The 22,818-nt window shown below is 44.8% G+C and overlaps 1 protein-coding gene across 1 annotated transcript in view; it reads right to left on the bottom strand.

Annotated features, from left to right (window-relative positions):
• The window catches only part of CFAP47 (cilia and flagella associated protein 47), a 2,697,962-nt gene that overhangs the window by 150,773 nt on the left and 2,524,371 nt on the right, over positions 1-22,818 (bottom strand). Inside the window, exon 63 of the mRNA XM_085622577.1 lies at positions 8,301-8,469. Coding sequence (XP_085478703.1) covers positions 8,301-8,469 — 169 coding nt within the window. The remainder of the gene's footprint in view (positions 1-8,300; positions 8,470-22,818) is intronic.

Here is a 22,818-nt window from a genome sequence, read left to right as displayed (position 1 = left end):
TGTAGTATCTTCCAGTTTTTTCTCAAGATACTCACTATTTGTTTACTTTCCAATGAGTAATCCATTATTAACCAGATGGTCTCAGATTCCGTTTTCTTTGATTTTCTAGCAAGACAATCCTCTCTTGTTTTGCTGTTTGCTGTTTCCCAACATTTTTTTTACTGTGTTAGCATTGTATTTTCTTTTTTTGAATCTTTCCATTGTCTTTTGACCGTGTATCCGCCATTCCTCTTCTTCACTGCAAATTCGCCGAATTCTCAAGAACTCCCCATAAGGGATACTTGAGATTAGGGTTTTTTGGTGGAAGCTTGTCGCCTCCAAGGTGGCATTGGTTGCTGTACTTTTCCTGTGTAAAGTTGTTTGTATGTGGCCATTTTTGATATATATTTCCGTATCAAGGAATACAACTCTTTTATTGCTAATCTCATATGTGAATTTAATGTTTGTTTTGCTGTTGTTTAACAACTCAAAGTATTCCCTGAATTCCATTTCCGTGCCATCCCAAATGATGAATAGGTCATCAATGAACCGTTTCCAACTGATGACTTTATTCACCATTATGTCATTGCTTTCACACCATGCAACCTCTTTTTCCCAATATCCCATCGCTAAACAGGCATAACTGGGACTAAAAGAAAATCCCATTGCAGTCCCATTGCTTTGGCGGTACACCTCATCTCCGAAAACAAAGATATTTTTGTTCAAGCAAATCGATAACATCTCAAGGAGCATTTTGTTGTGTTGGAGCCACGCAGCCCCCTCCTGTTTTTGTTATCAAAAAAAGTTTTTTTAAAAGGATCAGGCCCCATGTGATGGTCTCCCTGGGGCACAAAATGATCCAGGGAAGGGGGGCATGCAGCCTCTCACACACCCACTCACAGACACACACCCACTCATTGACCCATCGTGCCACTCACATATCCACTCATAGACCCATACAGACACTCACAGGCCGATCACAGACCCACAGTGCCATTCTTGCACCCACTCACAGACTCACACACCCACTCACAGAACCACACACACCCACTCACAGACCCACTCACATAAATGTATTAGCAGCGGCGGGGGTGCATGGACTCCCAATCCAGGGCCTGTTACTGCCCGGTGACCACCACCTCCCTGGGACTTGGCCAACATTTCACAGAGGAGGGGGTCTGCGCGGTCCCCCCTTCCGGGGCCATAAACGGCCCTTGGGACCACAACCTACCAGGTCTGACTCCCTATGTCCCGAGGTGCCCACCCTCGGAACATAGTAGTTTGCTGTCACTTGGTGGGAGCTATGACAGCTCCTACCAAGTGAGAGCAAACTGTAAGTATGCTCCCAGCTGGCAAGAGCACGAAAACTGCTTCTGCCAGCAGAATTTTCATCTGTTTTCCAGCCTGCTGTCAAGCGGGCTGGACAACAGATGAAAAAACTGCTCCCACACACAGGGAGCAGCATTTTTGGCTTTTCCCTGTGTGTGGGAGCAATGGCTAGTCCCACTTGAGGGGGGGAGCCAGCAGGGACTGCGGGAGCAATAAGGCTCCCCTCGCTGTCCCCAACAGTACACACTGGGTGCCCTGGGTGGACTCCAGTGCACTTAGCATCAAGTGGCCAGGCCCCGGAGGATGGGGTTCCCAGGACCAGTATAGTCCAGAGGAGGGGGACCGCTTGGCCCCCCTCCCCTTCCATAAAGAAACAATGATCCTAAGTTCCTGGGCTTGGTGACGGTAAAGCAAATGTGTTTACTCAGCAATTCCACTTTGAAAAATGATCTGAAATCCTTGGTGGAAGAAATGCATCTTTGATCTATGGAGTGCAATCTATCGTTACTGTGATGAGTGGGAGCTTTCTTGGCTTCTCCTGGTGGGAGTAGAGTCCATGGTTTGCCCTTTAAATTACTACAAGTATGCAAAAGTGCAAAATCACCTGGAGGCATCGCCTGTTTGGCCGGACCCTGTCCACCTTAGTAGTATGCAAAGGTCCTCCCATCTTTTGCCAGGATGATGGACAGCTTACCAAAAGACCCCCCAGTGCATTTCCTGCCGGCTTTAGTGATGCCTTCTTGATGCCGAAGAATATGCAGACATCTCCACCAAACAAAGAAGTACTTGCTTCATATAGTTAAGAGGAAGTACCATTGTTTAGTGGAGATTTACCTCTTTATAGTCTTGTCATCTTCTCTATATGAAGATTCATGTTATCAGAGATTTCTGGATGAAGTTGCACAAAGAACAATCACAGTGCCGAAATGCACACAAGGCCACTGGGGTAATTTCCTCATGGTCCATTACACAGCTATAGTGTAGAATATGCACTAGACATCTACCCAACGAGGTAGCACTTACCAAGTAGAAAGTACTCCAGCTGGGTAGACATTTTGTACAAAAACTGTGGATTCTTGTTGGATAAAGGGGCAGGTGAGGTTCTGTGCTGACACAGCTACTGACAAACCCACACAGACACTCACACACCCACTCACACACCCATTCAGCCACTCTGAAATTCACTCACAGGCCCCCACAGCTACTCACACACCCAATCATACACCCATAAAGTCACTCATACACCCACCTAACCACTCACACACACACACAAAACCACTCACAGACATACTCACACACCCGTAAAACTACTCACTCCCACTCGAACACCCATACAGCCACTCACATGCTCACTTACAGATCCAAACAGCCACTCATACATACACACAAAACTCACAAAACCATACAACCACTCACATACCAGCACAACCACACACACCCATACAACCACTCACACACCCACTCACACATCTTCTCAGGCACCTACTCACCTACTCACACACCCATACAACCACTCACACACCCAGACAACCAATCATACACCTATACAAGGACTTCACACACTGAGAAAACCACTTAAAAACCCATTCGCAGACACATACAGCCGCTCACATACCCACTGACTGTCCTATACAGCCACTCACACACCCAGTGACAGATCCATACAGTTACTCACACACCCATGCAGCCACTCATATACTGATATAGTCACACAGCCACTCAGATGACCTATGTTAGAAACAGTATCACTCATTAGTAGTACAGAAATAATAATAATTTAACGTATGCAGTAGCTTAGTATATATCTTTAAGTCTCAGAAACATTTTTGAAACACCTACACTTAGTGGATCTCATCAGTGATATTATCTGTGATGCAATTTGAGATGTCATCAGTGATGTCACTGACCATGTCATGAGTGATGTAATATGTGAGGTCAAATGCAGTGCATTGAGGGGGCATACGTTTTATTTAGCTGAGGTAACTATAACTGCTGAATTTCTAAGTGAGTAGGATGACTTCATATGTGATTAGGATGTGTGCTGGGGTGTAATGTCGATATAGGTGTATAAGTATATTTGATAGTGTTCTATTGATCATTGACAGCATGTATGAGTGAATTTATAGGTAAGTGATTAGATGTGTGTATAGATCTAGGAATCACTGAGTGGGTGTTTAGAAACTTGTATTGGTGTGTCAATGGTTTTAAATCTGGCACTCTCTATTTTACAGTGAGTGATGAAAGGTTATACTAGTGTATGATGAGGTGTATCTGATTGTGACGTGGATGATGTCATCAGTGATGTCTTCAGTGATGTCATTTGAGATGTCATCAGTGATGTCACTGACCATGTCATGAATGATGTAATATGTGACATCCTCAGCAGTGGATTGCGGGCGCGCGAGATGCAGTTAGTACAACTAACTATATCGGAGGAATTTCAATGGTTTTGTTCGAGTGAAATGTCCAGCTAACTATAACACCCCTAAAACCTATTGTTTTTTCAGTGAATTTCTAAAGTTTTTTAAATGCTAATTCCTAACTATATCAGTCCTGAAACCTATGGTTTTTTCAGTGAATTTCAAAGGTTTTTTAAATGCTAATTCCTAACTATATCAGGCCTGAAACCTATGGTTTTTTCAGTGAATTTCAAAGGTTTTGTAAATGACAATTTTTAATGTATTGATTGTTATACTGATTTTTTTGATACTGATTTACTACATTGTTTAAACTGTTTATTTTTAGATATTTTATTTTTTTATTTACATTATACATTACAATACAAAATATACTTTCTCAGAATGAATTACTTTAGTTTAAATACTTTGCAAATAGGCATTAGACTTTTAAGTACAGTAGTTACAGTTGTTGCAATGGGCAACACAATTTCACAACACAACACAAAGCAACATTGAGCTCAATGTGAATTTCTAGTCAAATGCAATCAGTTACTTTATGGATTACTTTTCTAACCACAGAACTGGATGCCAGATTCAGTCCTTGGACATCTCCTGTAAACAGTTGAGTAAATGCGTTTTGGTTACAGTAGTGATTTTTAAGGATTATTATTGTATTTTAAAAGTTGACACTTGGAACATTTTTCACATAGAATCACCAATGTTATGCTACGGCAGAAAATTCACTTAGCAGGTAAGTAGTGTTATCGTTACTTTTTTTTACTCAGTGGTGGATCATGGATCCAGCACAGGTGAATCTCCTGTAAACAGTTGACAGAATGTGTTTAAGCCATACAGACGATTTTTTAGGAATATTTTTAGTTTGTGAAAATAGACACTTAGAAACTTTTCTACTTAAAAGCACACAATGGATTCCTATGGAAGGAAATACAAGTTACTGTTAAGTATGCTTAGAATTACTTTTCAGGGTCAGTGCTGGTCTAAAAGATGCAGCCCTGGGTTCTCTTCTGATAACAGGTGAGTAAATCGTAATTCGTAGTTCGGCTGATTTTAGAGGAATATTTGTACGTTTCAAAAATGGACACTTAGAAACTTTTCTCATGAAAACCACACAATGGATTCCTATGGAAGGAAATACAAGTTACTGGTAAGTATGCTTAGAATTACTTTTCAGGGTCAGTGCTGGTCTAAAAGATGCAGCCCTGGGTTCTCTCCTGATAACAGGTGAGTAAATCGTAATTCGTAGTTCGGCTGATTTTAGAGGAATATTTGAACGTTTCAAAAATGGACATTTAGAAGCTTTTCTGCTGAAAACCACACAATGTATTCCTATGGAAGGATATACAAGTTACTAGTAAGTACGCTTAGAATTACTTTTCAGGGTCAGTGCTGGGCTAAAAGATGCAGCCCTGGGTACTCTCCTGATAACAGGTGAGTATATTGGAATTCGAAGTTCGGCTGATTTTAGAGGAATATTTGTACGTTTCAAAAATGGACACTTAGAAACTTTTCTGCTGAAAACCACACAATGGATTCCTATGGAAGGAAATACAAGTTACTGGTAAGTACGCTTAGACTTATTTTTCAGGGTCAGTGCTGGGCTGAAAGATGCAGCCCTGGGTTTTCTCCTGATAACAGGTGAGTAAATCGGAATTCGTAGTTCGGCTGATTTTAGAGGAATATTTGTACAATGGTAAAGGAAGGGGGCGGGGCCTGAGGTGATGTGTGCAAACACGCCCTGTGGAGCGTTTTAAGTTGAGGGATTAAGTCCCCTTGAATCCTGAGGTCCCCTGGCGGCCAACTTGCCCACCAGGTACCTCCAGTATGCGCCAGGGAGCTGCGTTGCAGAGAGGTGTTCAGAGGCAACACCCCTTTTTACAACACTCTGCAACGCAGCTCTGTGGCGCTTACTGGAGATACCTGGTGGGCTAGTTGGCCCCTAGGGGACCTCTCGATTGAAGAGGAATGAATTCCCCAACTTAAAACGCGCCACAGGGAGTGTTTGCACAGTATCACCTCAGGCCCCACCCCCTACCTTCACCACTGTGCAAACGCACCCCGTGGCGCGTTTTAAGTTGGGGAATTAAGTCCCCTTGAATCCTGAGGTCCCCTAGCAGCCAACTAGGCCACCAGGTACCTCCAGTAAGCGCCACGGAGCTGGGTTGCAGAGAGGTGTAAAAAGGGGGCGTGGCCTCCGGCCCGATCCCGGTCTTTTATTTTTTTTTAGAAGGGGGGCTGTGTAGCCCCCCTTCTTTTTCCATTTTTTTGGCCCTGGGGACCCCATCCCCCAGGGCCTGCCCCCAATTTTTGATTATAAAATCGAGAAGGGGGCCGCGTGGCCCCCCTCCCGAGGCGATAATTTGCCCCGGGACCCCATCCCCCGGGGCCAGCCATTGTTTTTAAAAAATGTTTAATTGGGGAGGGGGGCCGCCTGGTCCCTCTACCACGCCACTTATGGCCCTGGGGACCCCATCCCCCGGGGCCTGGCCTCTTTTGGGGGCCATGGGGGGGGTCCTCAACCCCCCCACGGTCCTAGCTGGCTCCCCGCGTGAGCCGGCATTGCTTTTCAACATGGGGAGCAGCTAACAAAGCAGTTTGCCCGCCCTGTCATTGCAAACTACAGTGTCCCGGGGGTGGGCACCCCAGGACACTGCAGGAGCTGGCCCTGGGGGGTGGCGGTCCCCAGGGCTTATTCAAGGCTCCAGGAGGGGGGCCGCGTGGCCCCCCTCCCACACGGACAAGTTGCCCCGGGGGTGGAAGTCCCTGGGGCTGGGGGGGGCCTGAGAGCCCCCCCATCACAAATTATTTCAAGCCCCGGGGGGTGGCGGTCCCTGGGGCTGGAGGGGCTGCGAGCCTTCCCACCCATTTTCTATAAGCCCCGGTGGGTCGTGGTCCCCGGGGCATATAGTATCCCTGAGCCCCGGGGGGTGGCGGTCCCCGGGGCAGTGTGGGGGGGATTGGGACCCCCCACACTTTTTTATTTCTGCCCCCGGGATTTGGCCCCCCCGGGGGCCAATTACCAAAGAAGCGCGGGTGCCCCGCGCTTCTTTTTTTTAAATTTTCGGCCGGAATTCGCGCTGGGTGCCCGAATCTTGCAGATTTTTTATTTAAAAAAATGCTTTTTTTGGCCCTGGGGGCCACCCTGAGCAGGCCTAGGGGATCAGGGTGTTTCTAACCTGCCCCCTTATCGCATTTTTCGTGTTTGTTTTATAGGTTTCTTGTGCCTCGGTTCCACCAAGGCACAAGATGGCTGCCAACACTTCCTGATCTGGAGTGTTGACAGCCAATTAGAATACAGCTCGTGCACGGCAGGGTGCGCGCTGGGTGCGGGGAGGGTGGCGGATCCTCCGAGGCCATAGATATATCTATCTTTTTAACTCTAATTTTCTCAGGAACTACCGAACGGATTTACACCATTTAAGCAAAAGGTACGAGTCTGAACTGAGGACTACCTCTTTGCCAAATTTGGTGTAATTCCATTCAGCAGTTCGGGCTGTAGCTGCATCAACAGGTCCTATGGGAAAATGCATGGGGAAAAACATGTTTTGGGACCCCCCTTTTTTCTCGGCCCCCACTTGACAAATCACCGTGAAATTTTCAGGATAGGAGCGGACCGGAGCTGGCCACAAGTTTGGAAAATTTGGCGAAGATTCGTCAACGGTGCCAACGTTATTCCAAATAGAATGTTGCGGATTTCCGATGGAAAATAGATCCTAACTATATCTACCTACTGGCGACCGCCAGTAGGTAATATATATATATATATATATATATATATGAAATCCCCCACACTCACTCCGGCAGGTAAAGGTGAGCCACAACGATTGATCTGGTAAGTCAATTTCTTTATTCCGATGGCAACAAAAAGACGCGTTTCGGCCGTCAAGCGGCCTTGGTCACATTTCTATTATATATATATATATATATATATGCCCTCCTACTCTCTTCCCTACTCTGTCTCTCTGCTGCTAGGAGCAGGCAGCGGACCTCCTCATGTGCTGCCAGGCAGAAGCCAATAAATTACTTCAATTATTTGAGACTTTAGAAATGCAGGTGAAAGGGAGCATACCTTTTACTTCTGATTCACAGGTTGACCTGACCTTTGTCTCAAAACCAGGACATAAATTTAAAATTTTTTAAAGCGTCGGGACACAGGAACAGTTCTCTGAAAACTACTACTGCAGGGGAAATCCAATAGGCTGGTCACCCTAGGATTTGCGCACCACTAAATTTAAAGATCCTCACCTGCCACTAAGTGTTTCAGCAACATGGTAACTTTCTATATAAAATAAGCACTGCTCCATGAAAAATTAAGTGACACTTAACGAGTCGGTAGCAGCATAAAAAAGACAATACATTCTGATGACGTATTTCAGACCACAATCCTTGGAATGTTGGGATGGTCGCATAATTTTTACAAACAAATTGGTAATAAAATATATAATCAGTTTCTGGCTTCCTGACCAAAGAAAAGAGTCTATTAACTGCAGCTTAGTTTGTGGTCTGAAGATGTGATTATGGAAAACATTAACTGAACAGCTCGAAACCACGTACTTTTATTCTTTGAGAACTCACCTGTATCACAAGAGTAGCGCTGTGTTTCTTGCTGTACATGTCAGGTTTGAACCCAACAGTAATAAGAGTTCCCGTCGTGCCGAGTGGAAGAAGCTCTCCTGCTTGAGGTGACACAGCAAATGCCTTGTCGCTGCCAGGCAAGAAGCATGCAGTGAATGGTTCTGGGTACCTGCCACACAGCAATAGGAAACAAAGCATAAGACTGAATAATAATCCTATAGCGTCATTGATGATGTTGCATGCAACAAAACACAGTGGAGAAATATGAATAAAGCAGCCTTTATTATGCCCATCAGCAACCAGGTAAGACCTATACAGAATGACATTAACGGCCCTTACACGATTTAAGTCACCTCCAAAATTTGAGGAACATACCAAAGTTCAATGTGGAAAGGTGGTAACAGTGGAGAGAGAAGGGAGGGAAGGAAGGGGAGGGAAATGGGAAAAGGTTTAAAAATGAGATTTTTTAACAAGATTTAACTGTTTAAACATGACGCATCTCTCTTCTTCAATAAAGTATGGCTTTAAAAACCTTGCATGAATTTCTAAGAAGGTACCCTTGAGCGAGGAAGAATCCTGACCCTTTCTGCAATGGATGCAGAATTCTCTTGCTGACATTTATGGTGTCATAATCTTATTCCTTTGAGCTCAGGGTATTATCTTCATCATAAAAAACTGGACCAGTGCCCTTGTCATGAGAGGCAGGGTTACTGAAATATAACATCTGGTCATGATGGGCAAGTTACGTACCTTCTCTGTCGCCTTATCTGGTAGAGACATGATCCAGCCGCAGATTCCTTACCTTTACATTTCCCAGGCATTAGGCTGGATCCGGAAGATTTTTCATCGAGCAATACCCCTGTGTGCCAACTTTCCACGCCAGAAACACAGAGCTATGAAGTGCACTGACATTTGTGTGTTTCTGAACAACTAGGACCCTGAAAGGGATCAGCGCTGAGACTAGAAACATGACCGCAGTGAGGGGAGGATGGGAGGGTCGGTAAGGAATCTGCGGCTAGATTATGTCGCTACCAGATAAGGCATTACCGAAGGTAAGTAACTTACCCATCTGATAGAGATATCTAGCTGCAGATTCCTTACCTTTGAATAGATACACAAGCAATACCATCATGGAGGAGTGACTGCGGTCAAGTTTAGGCCAGGAAGTCCTGCAGGACAGAGCAGCCAAAAAACTGTCCCTCTGGACTTGACTGTCCAGGAAGCAGTGCTTGGTAAACATGTACAGGAATGCCCATGTTGCTGCCTGGCAAATACCAAAGAATGAAACTATACATTGCAATGCCATATTAGCAGCCTTAGCACTGGTAGAAGGAGCCCGTAAGCCTTCAGGAGGCTTCTTTTTGGCCAGAGCATAACACATTTTGATGCAGAGGATGACCCATCGCGAGATAGTCCTCTTCTGCACCGCAGGACCTTTCTTTGTACTAACGTACCCCACGAAGAGTTGGTCGCCCACCCAGAATTCTTTAGTGCAGTCAAAGTAGATCGACCATGCTCTTTTTGGGTCCAGATGGTGGAGTCGCTCCTCTTCTTTAGAGGGGTGCAGAGGAGTTTAGAAAGTGGGAAAGGTGACAGATTGCCCCACTTGGAATGGTGTCACCACTTTCAGGATGAAAGAGGCCCCAGTGAGAAGCACCAATTTGTCAGGAAATGTTGCCAGGTAAGGCGGCTTGGATGACAAAGCCTGCAGTTCACTCATCCTCCTGGCAGATGTGATTGCCACTTAAAAGGCTGTTTTTATGATGAGCAGCTGGAGGTGGCCGTTGTGCAGAGGTTCGAATGGAGAGCACACCAGGAAGATAAGAACTAAATGGCATAATGAAAGGGGAAGGTGGAACATGGGTACAAGGCCTTTGAGGAATCTATTTGCAATAGGTGATTTAAATAATAAGGGTTTGTCTGGCAGCCTCACGAAGGCAGACAGGCCCCAAAGGTACTCTTTGAGAGTGCCCAGTAGAGACTACTGCTGGACAAGGGTCAAAGTGAAAAGTAAAACTTGAGAAAGGGAGGCAGAAAGAGGATCAATAGACCTTTCTGTACAATATTTACTAAATTTGTTCTATCAGCAGGCATACGCAGTCTTAGTGGAGGACCGCAGGGCCACCAAAATAACATTGCAAACTTCGGGAGGAAGGTTGAATGTTATCAATCATCATTGCTCAAGCTTCATGCAAAAAGGCGTAGAGTTGTCAGGTTCTAATGGAGGACCCTCCCCTGCTGCTGTGACAGAAGATCCTCCTGAAGGGACAGCCTGATCGGATGATAGAAGCTCGGGATACCAGACTCTCCTTGCCCAGTCCAGAGCCACTAGGATGACTTAGGCCCAGTTACTCCTGATTTTCTTAAGTACTCTGGACAGAAGTGGTATGGGCAAAACGACGTATAGGAGGCCTGAACTCCACTCGAGATGAAAAGTTTCTCTGAGCGAGAGACGCCTTAGAAACTCCAGCATGCAAAACTGCTGACACTGTGCGTTCTCGACAGAGGCTCTCCCCACTGTTGAAAGAGACCTTGTGCCACTTGAGGATAGAGACGCATTTCATGATCTGCTAGACATCGACAGCTGAGTTTGCCTGGCCTGGCGTTCAGAACCTGAGAAGTGTTGAACTAACAGGGATATGCTCTGCTGTTCCAGCCATGTCCAGAGATGCAGGGCCTATTGACAAAGGGTCCATGACCCCATTTCGCCCTGTTTGTTGCAGTACCACATGGTGGTGGTGTTGTCCATGAACACTTGAACCAGCTTTCCCTTGACTAAAGTAAGAAAGGCTTTCAATGCCAAACAAATTGCTTGGAGCTCCAGCATGTTGATGTGGAGTCCAGATTCTGCCGATGACTAAAGTCCTCTAATCTCCACCTCTCCCAGATGGCGCCCCATCCCAGGAGTGATGCACCTGTCACTACTGTCGGATCTGTTTAGTGAAGGGAGAGGGGTCTGCCTCTGACCCAATCGACCTTGGTCAGCCACCACTGTAGATCCTGCGCAGTTCCTTCAGAGGTGTGGACCATGCCAGAGAGATTACCATGATGCTGCACCCACTGAAACTTCAAGTCCCACTGCAGAGCCCGCATATGCCATCTGGCATGTGTAACTAGTAGGATGCAGGAGGCCATGAGGCAGAGCAGCCTCAGAGTCATTCTCACTGAAGTCCAGGATAGACGCTGAAACATCAGTATCATAGCCTGAACACCCTGAACTCCCCGCTTGGGAGAATAGGCCTGAAACTGGACTGTGTCCAGAACTGCTCTGATGAAAGGGACTGTCTGAGAGGGAGTCAGGGGTGACCTCTGCACATTGATAGTGAATCCCAGTAAATACAGCAGGTTTGCCGTAACCTGGAGGTGGGAGGCGACAGCCTTGGGCAAGTCTGCCTTCAACAGCCCGTTGTCAAGATAGGAGAAGACTGGAACCCCTGATCTGTGCAGATGAGGACCACTGTCATCACCTGGATGAACACTGAGTGGTGCTGGTAAGGCCAAAGGGGAGCACGATGAGCTGAAATGCTTGTGGCCTACTGTAAACCGGAGGTAACGCCAATGAGCAGGCAGGACGGGAATGTGAAAATAGGCATCCTGCAAGTCCAACGCTACCATCCAGTCTCCTGGATCCAGGGCAGATAAGACCTGAGCAAGAGTGAGCATCTTGAACTTTTCCTTTTTGAGGAAGTAGTTGAGGGCTCACAGATCTAGGAGAGACCGAAGACCCTTGTCCTTTTTTCAGTACCAGAAAGTAGCAGGAATAACAACCACAGCCTACTTCTGGTGCCAGAACCTCTCTATGGTTTCCTTGGCCAACAGAGTCATGACTTCCTCCTGAAGCAAAGTCAGGTGATCCTCCCTCAGCCGGTTGAATGTTGAGGGATGGAGGGAGGGGTAGTCTCAAAGGGGAGCTTCAGACTATCTGGAGTGCCGACCAGTCCGAAGTGATGTTCTACCAGTGGTGGAGGGGATGGCTGATCTTGCCACCAACTGGCCACCCATGATCGGGAAGGGTAAGACTAGGAAGATCTGGAGGATGAGGCTGCAGGGGGGTGGGGTCTGACCCAACCTCTGGCGGCCTGACCCATGGGGTTGGAATGAGCTGTGCCCACAGCCACGCAGAGGTTGCTGAACTTGCACCGTCTTGTGGCTGGGGCAGCTAAAAGCCCCTTCTGTAGCTACAAAAGGGGCGAAAGGCAGACAGACGATGTGAGGCCACTGAGAGACCTGAGGACTTGGCGTAGCAAGTGAGTCCTTAAAGCGCTCCTGCGCCATGTCTGCCTTGTCTCAGATGAGACAAATGCCATCAAAGAGCATGTCCATGAGAGAGGCCTGGACATCCCCTGAAAAGCCAGAAGTCCTTCACAAGGAGTGGCATCGAATAGCCACCACTGATGAAATCGATCTGCCCAGTGAGTCGGTCGTGTCGAGACCACAACGAACAGCCAACTTTGCTGCATCTCTCCCGTCTGATACTGCTTGGCAGCAGATTACCCAGGCCTTCTCTGGGACCTGTGGCAACACTTGAGCAACCGTTTCTCACAAGGAGTGGGAGTAACAGCTCAAGCATGCAGTGTTCACCGACTCCAATACAAGGCTGGCGGAAGAAAATGTTTTCTTACCCCAACTGTCCAGCTTCTTGGATCCCCTGTCCGGGGGTGCATAAGGGAACACACCGTGGGAGGTAGCACCTTGGACCACCCACCCCTCAGAGGTAGGGTGGTTGGTGGGGAAATTTGTGTTGCCCGGTGCAGGGCGATGGTGGTGGGCGATTGATCTGTTCAACAGGAGCCCCTGTACTGGACTTGGACCAGATTCCCAGCAGGACATCATTTAAGGTCTCGTTGAAAGGCAGCAAGGAGAAGACACCTGGCTGCAGGACCCCTTTCAAGATATTTGCCTTGACTGACATGGAGAGAGCTGGAGATCCAGGTCCTCAGCTGCCCTTTGCACCACCATAGCATATGATGCTCCCTCCTCCTTAGCCGTGGTAAGGAGAGAAAGCAGGACATAATTTAAAGAGGTTTCCAGTCAGTTGGCTTCACCCCATTCCTCATACTACTCCATTTCCTGGTAAGGCTGGCCTTGTAAAGAGTCCAGCGACCCCTCAATATCTCAATCCATTCCTAGCACTTCAGAATAAGGCTGGGGAAATGAACTACGGGGTTCTGTCGGCGCCAGTCTGGCTTTGGTAATTAGAATTGAGCTGGCGCCGCAAGGGGACAATGGAGGCGTTGGGAGTCTCAGTGTTGGGGCAGGCGTCAGGGTAGGTCAAAATGACATGACCGGTATCAGCCTGAATCCATGTGGGTCATCGGTGCTGGAGCCACCAGCGCAGAACCTGACGGAGCCCTCTCCGAGCTACCAGGGCCCGAAGGCACACCGGTGGAGTCAGGCTGTCCGAATTCGAGGCACATGGCATGATAAAATTCTTTAGGCTGGGCGGGGGTCGCTACGGCTCCCAGAAAGGTGGGGAAGCACAGAGGTGACCCAGATGCAGGTTCAGAAGAATAAGGCCTAGAACGCCGAGTCCTCCATCGCATCGGCCGATGGATGAGGAGAAGTCGAAGCACGCTTCAACTTCTTATGTTTTTTGTGCTTCTTACCTGACCGACTTAACAACTTCGAGTGGGAGGGCGAAGACTTAGGACTCCCAGAGTGGTGCCTGGACCTTCCTATCGACCGGGACCATGAGCAAGACCTTCGAGGAGAGAGACATGGTGCTGAGCGCCGAGTGGCAAGCAGCTTTAGGGACAACTAACTCAAAGCTTTCTGAGCCATGGCCTGGCAGTCGGAACACAACTTTGAGTCATGGTCGCGTTCCAGGTACCAGAGGCAAAGCAGGTGTTGGTCCGTCACCAACATGACACAATGACAGGCGCCGCACGGTTTGAAACCAGAAATATTCCTAGACATGATGGAAAAGCCTTCACACCAAAAAGGGGTCAACAAAACGTCAAAAAAAGCAGTCAAAAAGTGACAGAAGGTCTGCAATGACTGGCGAGGAAAGAAAAGAACTGCCGTCAGCGTGTTGAGGTAGTGCCTATATAGGTAATGCGGACCTCTCAACGGCGCAGAGAACCCCGACGACGTTGCGCAAAGCCGAATGACGCCACCTATAGGCATGCACAGATATTACTCGAAGAAAAATCTTCAGGATCCAGTTTGGTAGCCGGGAAATTCAATGGTAGGGAATCTGCAGCTAGATGTTTCTATCAGATCATCAACATTCTCATCACAATCTTATGAATAATTATGGTCTTGTAATAGGTTACCAGAATACACACATTTAGACACTCGCTTGAGATTACAGCACTTTCCTTCTTGCGTGAGAACACTCCCTTTTCTTGATCTTTACCACTCTCAGGGGGTCAAGGAATTTGCCTCTACCTTTATCCATTCTCATAGGATTATGAATTCTGACAAAGTACCCTATTTTAATATCCGGATGGACTTTTGACCTTATAGGAAACATAATAATAGGCTTTGGATTTACACTGATGTCTTTCTACTTGCATGTGAACACTGTGTGTGTGATTTGTGCCATCACCAGTTCTAGAAAATGGGAATTTATGTTTGAGTCACCATGGGCAAATGGTAGAGGTGGGCTCTCTCTCCTTCAATAATAAAAATGGGGAAAGGCCAGTAACAATATGTGGTGTAATGCAGTAGGTCTATAAACATTTCCTAATTGTTAGGCCGGAGACATTTTACTGACAGTTACTAAATGTATTCTACCCTTCAGAGTGCTGTTCTAATGTGTTTATTTTATAAGTGTAAAAAAACTCAAACATCTCCATGGATGTAAACTATACTCCATTATTGGTGACAATTACTTCTGGAAATCCCTCCAGACTGAACACTTACATTAAAAATTCTAAATCCACCGATGTAGTAACATTTTCAGTCAACAAAATCTCAGGCCTTTTAGAGTGATAATTATTCAAGATAATTGCATACTGCATAGTTCTGGGTAAGCATTTGAAGGGTTCAGCAATGTCTGGGCTGATCTTCTCCCAAGCACAAGAGGGCCAGGATACACTCTGCATAGGTGCACACACTGTTCTACAACTCCTATCAGAGTTGAAACAGATCTCATACTCTCTCGCCCACTGTTCTATTTCAGTATTCACAGAGGGCCACCAGAAATACTGTCTTAATACATTTTTCAAAGAAGGCATACCTAGGTGACTTTGGTTGTCTTGATTAATCAAAACATTATTCATGCCCCAAGGGGGAATGTATTTGTCTCCACAGAACACCAACAAATAATTGATGGCATCTCAGTGGCTATTTGATAGGAAGAAGGAAGACTTCCCTTCAAGGATTTATGCTCTGGTCAACCCTTTTTGATATCTAAATTCTTTTACTAAGCACAAATATTTATCTTTACTTGCTTGTGAGGACTAAACCTCTTCATTCACGTCCAATCCACCGACAGGATACACATCTCCAATGCATGCTACTACATCCACCTCTTCTTCTGTAACTTCTGCAAACACATCTAGTATACAAGACAATCTGGACAAGCAATCAGCTGGTTGATTATATTTCACTGGATTATGTATCACATCAAAGTTATACTCCTGTAAATATGACCTTAATCTAGCAATAAGGGCTGAAGATGTTGCACCAACTTTTAGAGAAAGAATGGTTACTAAAGTTTAATGATCTGTCTGATAAGTAAAGCTGGTGCTCCATATACAATGGCGGAAATGCTTAACAGACCAAACACATGCAATTAACTCCTTTTCAATAACTGAGTAACGTCTTTCAACTTCTGCAAGGGTCCTGGATGTGAATGCCACAATCCATTTACTATTCCCAGAAATCTGATTAAGGATGGCACCAAGACCATAGGCACTGGCATCAACTGTGATGGTGCAGTGTTTTCCACTATAAAAATAGTTGTGAGCTAGGAGTATTCACAATCTGAAGTTTATAGAGTCAAATGCCTCTTCTTATTCTTTGCCCCATGCAAAGTCTACATCCATTCTTAAAAGCTTACAAAGGCGTTCCATTTGAGATGCAAAGTTCTTGATGAATTTCCAATAATATTCGCAGAGAATGGCTAAGGACGTCAACTTTTCTTGGCTATCTGGAGCTGGAGCTTAGCTTATAGTTTCCACTAAAGAAACTTTGGTTGTGATGCCTTCTACTGAAATGTTATGACCAAGATAATCCATGTATTGTATATAGCTTATGGGTCCATTGTTGACATTTGCTAAATTAGCATGAGCTTCGCTGCCATGAGGCTGCATTTGTGCCGATACTGCAAGCATATATTTCTCAAGACTCCGATTGTGCAACTTTCACATGAGAACTCTCTGCATTTTGCGTTCTCTGCTGTGCTTTGAGGTTTAGTCTGCACACAATGTACAAGGTCGATCAACAATGCCCCTTGTTATTCTGTTCTGGTTAGTCCCTCGCACCTAGACATAACATACCACCCACAGCTGTATTACTGGAAATCGTGTGCTTTAATATTGCAAGCTAAACATGTTTTGACACACTTGGAGAGACAGCTTTCCAGAGAGAAGAGCTGTGCTTGTCCTGTGATATGAACCTTTCATCTAGGTCTTGAGGTATGGGTCTAGTGACAAAGCCCAGAGGTCTTCTTTTTTTATAATAAACTATTTCTTACAACGGGGAGGGTGGTTAGGTCTCTTAGTCCTTTATCCACTGTCTTTATAAAATGATATCCCCGTTTGCATTCTATGGAATTGTGAAAATGCTGACTATATTGTGTTTATGCATTTTGCTGCTAGTAACGGCACGTGTACTGTACCATAGAGCACGTTAGTGAAAATAAACATTTTAAACTATACCGCGTCTCTGATTACTCGCATTGTGGACAAGTATGAGTGAGTGAGTAAAAGAGTTGTTTGGCTCCCGCGATTCCCAAGAGAGAGTGATGTGTTCCAGGTTGTCTAATCATTGGTAGCTTCACTGTAGTCGGAGAACGAATGAGACACTATAGCTAGTCGGTTTGGGATTTTGCTTACTAATGTGGTAGGTTGGTACACCCCTATTCACTGAGGTCCTGTTTTCCTGTGCATAGTTCTGTATATGTGCAGAATCACTGCAAACGTTTGAACTAAATAAACAACCGTTTTAGCACTAAGAACCAGTCCATTCTTTGCTAGCCTTTGGCCAACTTCTCTCAGTATCTGATCATGCTGTTCCAAGTCTTTAGCGAAAACTAAAACATCATCCTGAAAAAATAAGACATTAGTTTCCATGTCCTTGAAGATGTGGAACATTATTTTTTGAAAAACTAAGGACGCACCCGGTAAGCCGATGGCAATGGGCTTCTACTGAAAGAATCCAAATGGCGTCCCAAAGGCCGTAAGTGGTCTTGACTCTTCTACAAGTTCCACTTGATGATACGCACTATGCATATCAAGAGTGAGGAATAAGGAGGCATCATCCAACATAGATAGTAAGTCATTGATCTTGGGGAGAGGATGGTTATCAACTTCAATGTTTTGAGTTAAGTGCCCTAAAGTCTAGTCATAGTTCCCCATTGATTTTCTTGGTCAAAACCACAGGAGAAATCTATTGAGAAGATTCCAAATGAAGAAAAGATCTTGGAAGACTCCGCATGCTGGTGTTGTTCCAGAGTAGACAGCGATATAGCCTACATTCTATGGGGATTCCAGAAGCTCTGTACCTACTGGGTGGACATATTTAAGAAATTGAAACACCAGTCAGATATTGGAGGAGAATTGGAAGTCTTGACGGTGATACTCCATATCATCTCACAATACACAGAACTTACCCCTTGTCACAGGTGATGGTTTCCCACAGGTATAGCTGTCGCTAAGTCCTGCATTCGTCACTACTAGAAAACTGACAACATTCCCATGGTTGATGTATGGCTGAGAGAAATGTTTCAAATGGCCCCCTATGAAAAAATCATTTTTACACTACAGACCTGACTGTTCAATTTTGAGGTTTTATGGCGCAAATATCTAGTCCATGGATGAGCTTTTAATCAGCAGAAGGGATGATTCCAATCACCTGTCAGATTATCTGGGGTTGACAGGATGCCAACATAAATAAAGAGCAGCCTCACTCTTCAGATACCAAAAGTCTTGATTTTACTTCCCGTTCTAAATCTCTCTTCCGATCCTACAATGAGGGGACACTGTAGCAGTGTAACACCATAGGGCAACATTTCTTAAGGACTTTATCTTCATAGTGTGCAATTCTCTTGAGATATTTAGTATTCAGTGCAATAAGGTGGGTGGGGAGGAACACGGGGAGGATGTGCATGTATTAGCTACAAACTGGCATGTTTTGTGAGTTTTTTACAATTAACAGTTATCTTTTGTAGTTGTGATACATATTACAATATAGTGCTAAAGTTATTTACAGACATGCTTGCTGTGTAAGGGTATCTTGTACAGGGCAAGGACCTTCTCCTCTACATGAAAAGGATCGTAATTGATGGTTTATGGAGACATATAAAAGCACCTTTGTCCCTCTGATGCTGGATGTTATACCCTTTCAGTACAACATGTAAATGGCATTGTTGAAGACTTAATACAAAATATATATTAAAAAAGATCAATTGATGAAATTAACAGATGGATGTGTACATGACTGCTTTGCTAAATCTAGAATTATCTCTTGCAATTGATTCAACATAACATTTCCTAGAGAACGTATGTAAGATGGCAATAGTGGTGACCTTTGCAGATCTTCTAAACAATCATCTTAACTGCATGAAGAAGGATATAGTGCTTGCTTAAAATCGAGACATAAGTGGCTACAAAACCCTACGGAAATTTAATTTTACAATATTATGGCATGAAGCAACATACAACCTTTAAAGAAGTTGATCCTGCTTTTCCTTACAATTGTTTTTTGACCTAAGAACAGTTCAGGTTTCAACTTCAAGTTTATTTTATTGTTTTATATATGCCAATTAAGATGGTACAAACATTTAAAAAAAAAAAAAAAGTTAAAACATTAATCGCAAGTCTCTGTTGGCATCTTTATGTTACCTGTCTGTTAATTTCATTTTGTACTTCCAGGCGTAGTCTTAAGTCAAGTTCAAAGAAACAACTTGACTTAAGACTACAAATGCTGTCCAGGCTTAATCAAAGATATTGACTTTTTGTGATAAAAATCTACTATCTACCTAATGAACAAGTTACTGACCTTCGGTAACGCTCTTATCTAACCGCAGATTACTCACCTTGTGAATATACCCAGGCACCAGTTTAAATCTTGGAACTCAAACCGCAGGGCTCCTCGCACCTGTAGGTGGTGCCATGCGGCTCCACATTGATGTTGTTATGCTCCATAAGTGATAGATGGAGCCATATATGTGTCACCCATGCATGCTGACATCAGTTCCTTTCATATGTGTCCCTGCACCCCCAATGCAGTGCCCAACAGCAGATTGAAACACCCAGTGATCAGATTCCTAAATGGAGACCTTTTTAGATGGAAATGGAAACCATTCCAGAACGGGGAGTTGGGAGGGCGGTGAAGGATCTGTAGTTACAATATACACCGGAAAAAACATTACTGAAGGTAAGTAATTTGGTCTTCTGATGGATATTTCCACCTGCAGATTCTTCACCTTGTGAATTAGATACAAAGGAATACCTCCCACGGTGGGAGTCTGTGGAATGGCCCAGATCAAGAGCTCCTGCAGCACCCAATGGGCAAAATGCCCTTCCAGTAACACCAGACTCTTAAGGCAATAGTGCTTTGTGGCTCTCTTCCTCTATTGAAGGATGAGGTGGTGCAAAGAAGGCCAGAGAGTGATGGTTTGTCCAACGTGAAAAGCCGTCACCACCTTTGGTAGGAATGCTGCATGAGTCCGTAACACCAGTTTGTACGTAAAAAGGGAGATATAAGGAGGATGGACCAAGAGGGTCGAAAGCTCATTCACACAACGTGCTGCTGTTATCGCAATCAGAAAGACCAGGTGAGGAGGCGAAATGGGAAACTGTGCATTTGCTAAAAAGAGGTACACATGAGAAAAGTGAGGACTAAATTCAAGTAACACTGCGGTATCACAAAGGGTGTTGGTAGGAACATATTGAAAACCTTTTAGAAAATGTACCATAACAAGTGATTTGAACAAAGACGGCTGGTCTGGTAAATAGAAAATGCCGAAAGGGCTGATAAGGAACCTTCAAAAATGCCCAGAGCAAGACCTTGCTTGGTCAAAGACAGGACAAACAGCAGCACATTCAACACATTGCCTTACAAAAGGGTCTGTCTGAAAGGTGCCGCACCAAGCCACACCATATCCCAGCATCCAGCATACACTACACTGATTTCGTGGACAGACACCTTGCAGCCAGGGTCACATCAACAACTTTGAGAGGAGGATCGAAGGAGGTCAACTATCGTTGCTCCATCTTCATGCATGGAGGTGCAGATTGCATAGGTCTGGTGCAAGACGTTCTGGACAGCACACTGTCCTGGCCCAATCCAGCGACATTGGGATGATTTGTTGCTGCTTATTTGTTGTTGCTGATATTCTCACAAACACCGGGGAGGAGAGGTAGTGGCAGGAAGGCATTCAGGAGTCCCATGCACAACTGCATGCAGAATGTGTCTCCAAGGAAGAGCCTTCTTGGGAATAGCAGTGTGCAAAAGTTTTGCTGCTGTGCGTTATTTGTGGTGGCGAAGTGATTAAGCCAGGGTTCGCCCCATTATTGGAAAATGTCCAGCACCGCCTATGGGTGTAACTGTCATTACTGATCCACTAGGCATTGGCAGCTGAGCTTGTCTGCTTTGGCATTTAAATATACTGCCAAGTGGTGTGCCACCAGGGAAATGCCTAGACTGCTCAGTCAGATCCAGAGGCGCAGAATCTCCTAGCACAGTACTGAAGACTCCGTCCTGCCCTGCTTGTTGCAAGAGCAGATGGCGATGGTGTTGTCTGTGAGAACCTGAACCAACCTACCCTTGATGGTTGACAGGAAAACCAACAACGTCAAGTGAATCGCCCCCATTTCCAACAGATTTATGTGGAAGCAGGACTCTCTCACAGATGGCCTCTCAAACCCAGTAGAGATGAATCAATCACCGCTGTCAATTCCGGGTAAGGTAGGGAGAGGAGTCTGCTGCTGGGCCAACTGTGGTAGAGTAGCCACCACAGCAGATATTTTGCAGTATCTTCCGATTCCTGATTGGAATCCAACATGTTCCCCTGATGCTGGACACACAGACTTCAGATCCTACTGCGAGCCCGCATATTCCATCAGGCAGGGTTGGCAAGCAAGATGTAGGAGGAAAGCAGGAAATGAATCATCAGTGCCATCCTCCCTGAAACACAGGGCAGAGTTTGAAACAGCAGGATCAAAGCCCAAAGGAAATCACTGACATAATATTGAATACAAAATATCTACCTACACAAATATCGATGCAAAAATATCGATAGTCAAAATATGGACATCCTATCTTTATAATGTAAATGACTAAGATATTGAAAAAATAATATAGATGTTAAAAATATCGATGTTAAAAATATCATTTTTTTATATATATATATATATATTCACTGAAAAAACCAAAGGTTTCAGGCACTTTATAGTTAGGAATTGGCATTTAAAAAACCTTAGAAATTCACTGAAAAAACCATAGGTTTCAGGGCCGGTATAGTTAGCTGGACATTTCCCTCGTACAAAACCCTAGAAATTCCCCTGTTATAGTTAGTTCAGCTAACTATAACTCGCGCCCCGCAATGCACTGCTGATGACGTCATATATTACATCACTCATGACATGGTCAGTGACATCACTGATGACATCACTGATGACATCTCAAATGACATCACTGATGACATCATCCATTGAGTATGTGTTTCTGAACAGTTTTAATATGTTTAATATATATAGGGAAAGGCCTGTTGAAAAATAAGTGGGAGTACAAGTGTGTGAATGGATGATTTTCTAGGTGCGTAACTGACTCTATAAGTGAGTCATTAAATGTATCTTACTGCAGACTAGTGACTAAACTGTGTGAATGTCTGTATGTGTCTGTGTGTTGGTGTATAAGTGGCTGCATGGTTTTGTGAATAGCTATATGAGTGTCTATATGGGTTATTGATTGGTTGTCTGAGTATCTGTATGGGTGCCTGAGTGTTTGTGTGGGTAGGGTGTGTGTGACTCTGTGACTAGATGTGTGAGTGGGTGATTCAGTGGGTGCATGGTTTTAAGAGTGCATCTGTGATGCACTGTATGGTTGGGTGAGTGTATGTATGGGTGTGTTAGTGATTGAATGTATATCTCAGTTGTACATGTGTCAGTAACTACATATGTGAAATGCAGTGTATATGTGTGTAAGAGTATATAACTATCTATATGTGAGAGTGTGTGATTTTGGGAGTGGCTGTATGCGCCATAGTGCAAAGATATCTGTGCCATGTGCTGTTTGTTTTTTCTGCAGGAAGACACAGAATTTGTTAGTATTTTTATGAGTAAGTGAACTTGAGTGTTTTTAACTGTATAGGTGAGTAAATTTTACTGTGATTAATTATTTGCAT

The sequence above is a fragment of the Triturus cristatus genome, chromosome 8 (assembly GCF_964204655.1).
Source record: "Triturus cristatus chromosome 8, aTriCri1.1, whole genome shotgun sequence".
Taxonomy (NCBI): Eukaryota; Metazoa; Chordata; class Amphibia; order Caudata; family Salamandridae; genus Triturus; species Triturus cristatus.
This window is presented reverse-complemented; position numbering and strand designations above follow the sequence as displayed.